The sequence below is a fragment of the Simochromis diagramma genome, unplaced genomic scaffold, assembly GCF_900408965.1.
Source record: "Simochromis diagramma unplaced genomic scaffold, fSimDia1.1 OVJJ01000463.1, whole genome shotgun sequence".
Lineage (NCBI taxonomy): Eukaryota > Metazoa > Chordata > Actinopteri > Cichliformes > Cichlidae > Simochromis > Simochromis diagramma.
In genome coordinates, this window is record NW_024386941.1 from 1,399,875 (window position 1) to 1,409,670 (window position 9,796).

Genomic DNA, 9,796 nt, shown 5'->3' on the forward strand with positions numbered 1-9,796 from the left:
AAGCTTTAAAACTGTTCTTAACAGTTTTTGAGTATTAGTGTTTAAAAAAAATTAATGCACTGACACCTTCTCTTTAAACAGCTCATGTACTCTTTATTAAGCAGCACCTTAATAAAAGAAAGTGCTGATATTGAAAGAACAGAACTACAAAACAAAGTGGTCATGTCTCCATGTTACACTCTCACATAGCATTAAAACACCACATTTTCAAACACATTTATTTAAAGTTGAAAATTATACACAGGAATGTGTAACAAGATTTGGTAGAACAACGTAACAGTGCTTCTGAGCGAACTTGCATAACTTTGATGATTTTATTGCAATGAACCTACTCCTCACCTTCCTCATCTCCCTCCCCATCAACAGAGTCAACTCCAACCTCTTCATAATCCTTCTCTAGAGCTGCCATGTCCTCTCTAGCCTCAGAAAACTCACCCTCCTCCATTCCCTCACCCACATACCAGTGAACAAATGCACGCTTGGCGTACATCAAGTCAAACTTGTGGTCAAGTCGTGCCCAGGCCTCAGCGATGGCGGTGGTGTTGCTCAGCATACACACAGCCCTCTGGACCTTGGCCAGGTCTCCACCAGGAACCACAGTGGGTGGCTGGTAGTTGATGCCGACCTTGAAACCGGTGGGGCACCAGTCCACGAACTGGATGGTGCGCTTGGTTTTAATGGCAGCAATGGCAGCGTTGACATCTTTGGGCACCACATCGCCACGGTACAAAAGGCAGCAGGCCATGTACTTGCCGTGGCGAGGGTCACATTTCACCATCTGATTGGCTGGCTCGAAGCAAGCGTTTGTGATTTCTGATACAGTTAACTGCTCGTGATAAGCTTTCTCTGCAGAGATGACGGGGGCGTAGGTGGCCAGGGGGAAATGGATACGAGGGTAGGGCACCAAGTTGGTCTGGAACTCTGTCAGATCAACATTGAGGGCACCATCGAAGCGGAGCGAAGCAGTGATGGAGGACACAATCTGGCTGATCAACCTGTTCAGGTTGGTGTAGGAAGGACGCTCGATATCGAGGTTCCTACGGCAGATGTCATAGATTGCCTCGTTATCTACCATGAAGGCACAGTCAGAGTGCTCTAGGGTGGTGTGGGTGGTCAGGATGGCGTTGTAGGGCTCAACCACAGCGGTGGACACTTGGGGAGCTGGGTAGATGGAAAACTCCAGCTTTGACTTCTTGCCGTAGTCTACAGAAAGGCGCTCCATCAGCAGGGAGGTGAAACCAGAGCCGGTCCCACCGCCAAAGCTGTGGAACACCAGGAAGCCCTGAAGACCAGTGCACTGGTCAGCCTGGACAAATATAAAGCAGAGATGTGTTTCTGTTAGAGGAGTTAACCTGTGGAATAGTTATGACAGTGATTTAAAAAGGTGTAGTTCATTTTCCTTGTTTAAAAATATGTTTAAAAATAGAGTATTAGAAAAATATATATATCAAGAATGAAAAGAGCAAAAAAAACCAACTCTTGATTCTTTTGCTTTGATGTAGTTACTTGTGTGGTGGAAAGTTTTTTTTTTCTTGTTTGTTCGTTTTTGCTTTGTTTTATTATTTGCTTCGAGCCCTGTGTACAGGAGCTGCATGCAAAAAGATCTTTTGTTAAAAGGGTTGGCGTAATAAGGAAATGCTTCAGCCAATACCTTTTGATTAGCCTTGTCTCATGCTTTCTTGCTTTGTGGTAGATCTTTGTTCTGTCTTCACTGAGATATTTGAATGATAATCAATAAAATATCAAATCAAAAAAAAAAAAAAAAAAAAAAAAAAAAAAAAGGGATGGAGAGGGAAAGACAACGTTCATGCGATACAGTTATCTAGTTTACTTTGCCGGTAATGGCTCTGAATTTACCCACCAGTTTGCGAACCCTGTCCAGAACAAGATCAATGATCTCTTTTCCAATGGTATAGTGTCCACGGGCATAATTGTTAGCTGCATCCTCCTTGCCAGTGATCAACTGCTCAGGGTGGAACAGCTGGCGATACGTCCCAGTCCGCACCTCATCTAAGGAAACAGACAGACATTTTGTTATTTAAACTGACTCACATACTGCACTGCTACATTTAGCCAATGGTAACAACGCTTACCGATCACAGTGGGTTCAAGGTCCACAAAAACAGCTCTAGGGACATGCTTTCCAGCTCCAGTCTCACTGAAAAATGTGTTGAAGGAATCATCTCCTCCGCCGATGGTCTTGTCACTGGGCATTTGACCGTCTGGCTGAATGCCATGTTCCAAGCAGTAAAGCTCCCAGCAGGCATTCCCAATCTGGACACCAGCCTGTCCAACGTGGACGGAGATGCATTCACGCTGTGGGAGGGGGAGGAGGAATGTCAATTAGATGTACACCTTTTTCTTTTAGATCAGAGTAAAGGGACACAAATTGAAAAACTGCATACATGGGAACAATGCCAACTACTCCTTGCTTTTGGGCCAAACAGTCTTTAAAAAGTATCCCAATCACAAGCATACTAGTTTTCACTTGACTGTTTGCTCCATACATGGTGTTGCTATGCGACAAATCTTTCCTTCTTTAACTACCGTTGACGTACGTGCTGTTGAAATTTCAAGATGTGCGCCCTTTTCACTTGGAATCTATTACTGAAAAAATGCTTTAACGAAATCGAATATTCAAGTGATCGTGAACAAAACAAAACAATTCTCTCCGTTCACACTTCAACCACTATTTTTTTTCCCATATCTGATCTGCTCACCATTTACAAGACACTTACTAACCTAAAACACAATAACCCCCCCTAATCATTTATATATTTAAACCACACCTCTTGCATAACTATCACAGAGTAAAGTAAATGTCAGTGTAGAGACATCATTTTCCCATTTCTACTTTGCAGTTAAAGGCAACACTTCCCTCCTCGCTCCTTAGAACTGGGAGGAGGTCAAAAAATGCGGAAGAAACATATCGCCCGTAACTGACTACTAAAAGTTTGCTTTTACAAGGTTTCTTACCATTTTGCTCTTTGGTGTTTACGCTAAAAAATGGCAGAAAAATCTCAGTCCTACAAACCGACCGTTAAGCGTCGACGTAACAGGAAGTAATGAAGCAGATGACGCTTTCCCCGCTTAAAGAGGATTGAACCATTTCTTGAACAATAGGGTGGAGGTGGATCACTGGTATGCTTAATTTTAACCCCCCAAAATTTAGAAAATAAAGTTAACCGCCAGGTTAATTCTGAATAAAGTAAAATACCGTATATAAATTAAAATATAATAATTTAACATTATAATAACTAAAAGCGACATTTTTAGTGAATCTATATCTTTCTTAACCCCCCTAGTTCACAAAGCCTTAGAATCGCTCTGACCACATTTCTATAACGGTTTTTACGTACCGCCCGCTGGATGTTGAACGTAGTCTAACGAGCTTGGGAAAAAAGCGTCTGGACTTCTTTAAGTTTCTTGAAGACGTTTCACCTCTCATCCGATAAGCTTCTTCAGCTCTAAAGTTCTCTTAATTCCATGTATATACTAAGATCACTATCAAGTGGCAAAGTTTGTTTTTAGATTAATTTCAAAACTATAAAGTTTATTCAGTCTACAATATCTATTACGATCCATCTAAATACTGTTTTTCTAAATACCCAGCTTGTAGATTTACCCTACCCTAATAATGCTTACTGTTCTTATTGCGCCTTTCTCCCTTTTTCCCCTGGCCAGAGTGATTGTTGTTGTTATTATCATAGGTTCTTGTAGGTATTGTTTTTATTGCCTTTGTTAATAATAATAATAATAATAATAATAATAACAATAATAATAATAATAATAATAATAATAATAATAATAATAATAATAATAATAAGAAGAAGAAGAAGAAGAAGAAGAAGAAGAAGAAGAAGAAGAAGAAAAACTGACCTTTACCTCGCAAACCCCAATGCGGCTGCGCTAACTACGTAGCTTTGTTATTGGCACGTGACCTCTGACGTTTGCACAGCGCCAACTTGTCGAGTTGTTACTGGTAAATGCTAGAAATGATGAAATATCTAGTAATACGTTTTGCTGACGTTTGATTAAGAGTTATATAAGTGAAACTTTATGTTTTTTTTTATCAGCGTTAAATTGTGCTCACCTGGTTAAACACCGGGCTGACGTTAAAGTTTGCGGTAGCGAAAGTAACTGAACGAGGAAGCGTTTCCAACGATTGTCAGCGCTGACAGTAAGTTTACTTTTAGTTCCCCGTGAAGTGAATGTCATTGTATGTTGTGGGGCATTTTATTCTTTAGTAATGGAATATTGTTTTTTCCAAAGAACATCAGCATCAGTGTTGTTGTTAAGCTACTGAATGTTTTAAACTGACTTGCAGACTTTTTTCTAATTGCTAATTATTATTGACTGTATCTGTTCAACTACAATAACATTAACCAGAGGGATACCTTTCTTATACTACTTATATTACTACTTACTACTACTTACTACTACTTATACTCTGGATCGCGGTGTTGGGGTTGTATGATATCTAAGGCTGTAGTGTGTATGGTTTGACTGTACATATACACCGCCATGTGACTGACATTTCCTGAACATTTATAAGCTCATGGGGGAAGGAGGACTCAGTCTTTAATAATGAATATTAGTTAAATTTCTTATGTGTTAGATATCAGCAAAAGGCATTTTAACTCATCATATTAAAGCACGACAAGCAGTGGTATTCTTTTTCTTATTAAGGCTTCAGATCAAATCTACAGTCTGGACTTCTGCTAGTAATTGAATTAATGTGAACTGTAACCACTTGAGCTTTCTCTGACATTTCTTTCTAATTTCTAATGTTTGTGTTTTGTTTTAACAACAGCCCAACACTTCCTTATTAATACAACTCATAGTCAAGTAGAGGGAGTTTCCGTGCATCCGAGTCTTTCAAAGCTGATACTCAGAGATTGTGTGAGCATTACCATGATTTAATCTTCAGCCTTTCTCTAATAAATTATAAATGTGAATTTTATGGTAACCGAAAATGTCTGAAAAATAATCAGGCAGTTGTTTTTCCCTAGGTTATTTTCAGTATGCGAAACAGACAGAGGGGATCCCAGCTGGGCTTGCTGCTCCTTGCCTCCCAGGTGTTTCAATTGGGTCTGAACAATATCCCTCCCATCACTCTGGCTGTCCTGGCTCTCAATGTGTACCTTTACCTATTCCCTGCTGCCCCACTGTTTCAGGTAAATACACCAAATACACCTCTAATGATGGAGACAGAGTTTGTCCATTTTTAATGTCAACCAATATTTATACAGCACAAGGTTGGCTATTTTGTTTTATACAGTGCAGTAGCCCTGAAATAATTGTTTTAAACTGTGTTACTAAAATGTTAGAATATAATCAACAAGGAAGATATTATTACATTAATGGGAAAGTTGTTTATCAAGTAGAAAGATTATGTGCAGATCTCATAATAACTAAAGTATAATAATAATAACTTTTTATGATCGTATTCTAATTAGTATTTTAAAAAATGTAAAAAAATTTATTATCTCCTAATTTCCTAGGCCTGTGTTAGTGTGCAGCAGGCCTACTGGTTTAAAGACTGGCGCAGACTCCTGCTGTCCCCACTGCACCATGCAGACGACTGGCATCTTTACTTCAACATGGTGTCCTTCCTCTGGAAAGGTAGAAGGCTGGAGCAACGGCTGGGTGGGCCCTGGTTCCTTTACCTGCTCTCAGTGTTCTCTCTACTTACTGGACTGGTCTATCTAGTGTTGGAGGCGTTGCTAACAGAGCTCATGCAGGACCAGTCGTACAGCATGGCGTGTGCTGTTGGCTTCTCAGGTATAAATTATAGGGGAAAGTTCTATAATCCTTTATGTTGTAACTGATATAGAAGATTTGATCACTCTATATTTGTAAACATATATTGTATTATCTTCCTCCATATGTCATGACCAACTATTTGATCTTTTTTTCCGAAAATGGCAACATTTCCTTTTTCTTGTGTATTTATCTTTGCAACGTTTGTGCTTCTAGGTGTCCTGTTTGCTTTGAAGGTACTCAATAACCATTACTACCCCGGAAGTGTGACCTATGTGATGGGATTACCTGTGTCTAGTCGCTATGCTAGCTGGGTAGAGCTGGTGCTTATCCACATAACATCACCCGGGTGAGTTACCTGTCTGTAATTCGTATCTGTAAATTAATCAGGACTATGGATTTACTACACAGTTAAAATATAGAGATACCAGTGTGAACACTGATGCACCTAGCAGGGCAACAGCTCTTCTGCTTTAAAAATTGATTTTCCATTTCAAATTAATTTGAATTTGAATAATCCAACATCGATTCATTAAATCCTGAAATGCATTTTTAAATGGATTTTGCCAGAAACATCAGAATCTCAGCTAAAACATGGCGTTGGGTGTTGAAAGCAGACGTCTGACAGATTCCAAAGCTGCACGTCACTCTCTGACCAAAATTCACTGAACCAGCAGCAAAAGGAGACAAACCAGACTTTTGGAAAACATTGCAATGAATTCCCTCTTATTTTTGCTGTTTTGCTTCCACCACGATAAAATTGCACTTCCTGCACAGCTCTCTCTCAGTGTACTTCAAGACCAATTCAATACCAAAGAATTTTCAAAGTGTCACCTTTATTTTTATAGTTATATTGAGTTTGTAATTGCAGAGAAATAGTCGATTCACTTTGGGCATGCTATTTTTCAGCAGGAACCTTAGAAAAACTCCTGGGGCTTAATCTGTTAAACCCCAGGAATAAAATAAAAAGTGCAATATTGTAACTGCTTTAGGATGTGTTATTAATTTGGAAAAGAATATATTTAATTTACAAGTTTTAGAGGCTTCTTCCGACAGTACAAATCCAAGATAAATTATCATAATTACAATATTTCTGACTGAGTCAAAATTGAATCCCATTTAATCCAATTGAATCAGGATCTTGTGAATCAGAATTGAGTCAGTTGTAGAAATCAGTGACAATACCCAGCCCTACTTGCAAGTGGATATAAAAAGGGGATGGGGATGTTTAATATATTTTTTAAATGGTACCTGAAAGAAGCATTAAGAAGCACAAGTACTCCGGTACAGTCGCTGAACAGAATCAGGTATTTGTGTTACAGATAATAAAAATGCAAAACGGGTTCCTCCGAAAATGGCTCAACTGTTCTCTGTTTTTTTTTTTTTTTTTATTATATTTTAGTATCAGTCAGTATCCACAGAGGGTAAGGCTACACGATGTCATTTCATGATTGAATCAACATACACATCGACTTCTCTCTAATCTAATACTGCTCCAGATTCAGATGCAATTTCTTCTGCTCACTGATGTGTGATTAGTATGCAGTTAGGCTCAATGACAATTAGTAATGTTTTATTTTAGGAACCTGTTGTTTGAGGTGTTGAATTAAAATGTCCTGTAGATGGCAGTGTTTGATTAAATAGCAATAATCTATGCTTCTCTTCTTCAGGACCTCTTTTGTTGGTCACCTGTCAGGGATCCTGGTAGGTCTCCTCTACACCACCGGACCACTGAAGAAAATCATGAAGAAATGTGCAGGTCTGAATTCATGTTTTTTTTTTTTTTTTTTCTCACCTGTTTTCTTACATTTATATTAACGCAGCCACTCGTAAGATGGCAAAAACACAGTGGACCAAAGTCTAAAGATTCAAGTGTGATAGAAAATATGTGATACAACACTAGAGTCAGCTTTGAGAATTAATCTATGTACAAATATAAATATTTGTCAGTAACACTGTTTAAATGGAAACAATGTGGGAGCCCTTCAGTTGGTCTGCTGACAAGCCCCTGGGGGGAGCTACACCGGAGCTCCCTCAAATGAGAGCAAGACTTTCGTAAATGCAGCTAAACTTTGTGAGGCGAATTAAAAGCTAAATTGTCATCAGGTGATAGCCAGTGTCATTCTTCGGTTGCTCTAAACAGAGAGGTTGGTCAATAGGTTCAACCTAAAGCAAACTACAAATGGACTAGATCAAGCTTTCTTACAATACCTTTCCTACAAGTACCTGATATTTATATAGAATCTGCTTATTGAGAGGAAAACTGAAATAATCTGCATATATTTTCACCAGGGTTTGTGACATCGAATGGATATAACTCACAGCCCGGTGCCTACTACAGATCTTCGGGCTACTCGGGTATGATGGCAGAAAATGACTGTATACTGACTAATATATTGTAGGCTTTGCTGTCTTCACGGGATTTACAGACAATAACGAGAGTATACAATATGCCAGACTTAACCTTGTGTGTATGTGTGTCTCAGGCTACACTGGCACTGGTAGAGGACTCTCAGGAAACTATCAGTATGCACCAGGTTACACAGCAGATGCATCTTATACAGGTGGACTGACAGAGGAGGAGCAGTTAGAGGAAGCCATCAGAAACAGCCTGAATGACAGAGGTAAGGCAGGAGGGGGCAGTTTTGATAAGTGGAAAAGGGTTAGAGTGATTTATTTTTTATATCTATCTGATGTCACTGGTTTATCTTTCTTTTCTTTTCTTTTCTTTTTTTAGGTCAAACCCGGCAGAGAGGAGCCCCCCCTCCTTATGGTTTCCACCTCTCCGAAGATGCCAGAGCTGAGCAAATCAGGCAAATGAGACTGAGGAGGTTTGACAGATGAATGAAACAGCGGCAAGGAAGAAGAATTTTTTACTGAAAAGTTCCAAATATCGCAACCACAAGCTGAGGATGAGTGTCCTGAATAAGAAGATCCAAAATCACAGCCTGACATATTTAAGGGGTCTTTGTTGTGTGGCGCTTTTTGTTAAGGTGGCACTAAAATGAATTAATGTCACCTATGAAAAATGGCTGTGATGCTTTATAAGAGTTCAAAGGCTAATGAGCAGTTTTTGATCTGTCTGATGACGCTGAAGACAACTTTAGATGCACGTCGGTAGCAGAGATTAAAGGTAATATTAGTTTTGAAGTAGGTAGCAGACATGGTATTAAAAATGCTGTTTAATGCTGCTTTACGTCTATACTTGAGTTGGAGAACTGCAACAAGTCTTACTTAAACACCACTATATTTACTCCAGTCGGCTAGTGTTCTTTTTTTCACACAAGCAATAAAGACGAGACAAGGTTTTGTTTAAATGGCTACAAAATGTTTACTGTGATATTTCAGCATATGTTCATCAACTTAGAGATCCAACGACAAGACAGTAGAATCAGAGCTATTATCCGTGTGCTCCAAACTTCGGAAAGCCGTGATTGTAAATTCTAAGAGTCTGGATGATGAAATCCACTGACATCTGAAACATAATGTTGCAGGAGCTATCCTGGAGGTGAGCAAGACTTCTGATCTCAGTAAGCCTCTACTTATATTACTCAACTACAAAAGGCAAAAATGAAGCTGGTATTAAATTTTAAATTATGTCTTTTTTTTAATTTCCCCTAAGATCCCTTTAAATTTTTAACAGGCCAGTATTTTCAAGAAAGTTCAGCAAAGTTCAGCAAAAGATATGAACAATGTGCTCATGATGCATTCGCTCTTCAGTAAAGTTTACTGGTTCTGTCATGTTTAAGTTCAAGTCATTTATCATTAGATTGCAAAAATATGCCACATTGGGCCAAAAGTTTCTAAATTCTTCTTGATGTTTTTGCTTTCTTTTTTGTTTTCTTGAAGTTTATAAATGTTATAAATGTTGCTTTTTGGTGCACAAAACATCTGCTTTCATGAATGCTCAGTATGTCTTTACATTTATTTACACATACTGCTCATTCACTCTTTTGAGTTGAAATAATCCATGTATACCTACAGCCGAATTACATCATGTATATGCAATTAAATATTTTTATAGGAAATAAAA

The 9,796-nt window shown here is 38.7% G+C and overlaps 2 protein-coding genes across 3 annotated transcripts; one reads left to right on the top strand and one right to left on the bottom strand.

Annotated features, from left to right (window-relative positions):
* Positions 1-72: 72 nt before the first annotated feature.
* Positions 73-3,101, bottom strand: LOC120737030 (tubulin alpha chain-like). Its single transcript, XM_040037470.1, has 4 exons — positions 2,977-3,101; positions 2,094-2,316; positions 1,862-2,010; positions 73-1,306 (listed from the first exon to the last, which is right to left on the bottom strand). The coding sequence occupies exons 1-4, from the start codon at positions 2,977-2,979 to the stop codon at positions 329-331; spliced, it is 1,353 nt and encodes a 450-aa protein (XP_039893404.1). The 5' UTR covers positions 2,980-3,101; the 3' UTR covers positions 73-328.
* Positions 3,102-3,878: 777 nt separating this feature from the next.
* On the top strand, positions 3,879-9,796 carry rhbdd1 (rhomboid domain containing 1). Of its 2 annotated transcripts, XM_040037471.1 has the most exons (10): positions 3,879-3,982; positions 4,077-4,180; positions 4,814-4,902; positions 5,013-5,177; positions 5,505-5,784; positions 5,980-6,112; positions 7,434-7,522; positions 8,056-8,121; positions 8,250-8,387; positions 8,501-9,796. In XM_040037471.1, the coding sequence occupies exons 4-10, from the start codon at positions 5,025-5,027 to the stop codon at positions 8,605-8,607; spliced, it is 966 nt and encodes a 321-aa protein (XP_039893405.1). In that variant the 5' UTR covers positions 3,879-3,982; positions 4,077-4,180; positions 4,814-4,902; positions 5,013-5,024; the 3' UTR covers positions 8,608-9,796. The 2 variants fall into 2 exon arrangements, with proteins under 2 accessions (XP_039893405.1, XP_039893406.1); XM_040037472.1 differs by lacking the exon at positions 4,814-4,902 and having other exon boundaries at positions 3,929-4,180.

Excerpts from the sequence above, each read along its gene's own strand:
- LOC120737030 (XM_040037470.1), bottom strand. Across the intron at positions 2,011-2,093 it reads CCTTGAACCCACTGTGATCG|ATGAGGTGCGGACTGGGACG; the intron begins GTAAGCGTTGTT and ends CTGTTTCCTTAG. Across the intron at positions 1,307-1,861 it reads TGGACAGGGTTCGCAAACTG|GCTGACCAGTGCACTGGTCT; the intron begins GTGGGTAAATTC and ends ATATTTGTCCAG.
- rhbdd1 (XM_040037471.1), top strand. The coding sequence starts at position 5,025 with ATGCGAAACAGACAGAGGGGATCCCAGCTGGGCTTGCTGCTCCTTGCC. Across the intron at positions 8,122-8,249 it reads CAGATCTTCGGGCTACTCGG|GCTACACTGGCACTGGTAGA; the intron begins GTATGATGGCAG and ends TGTGTGTCTCAG. Across the intron at positions 8,388-8,500 it reads AAACAGCCTGAATGACAGAG|GTCAAACCCGGCAGAGAGGA; the intron begins GTAAGGCAGGAG and ends TTCTTTTTTTAG.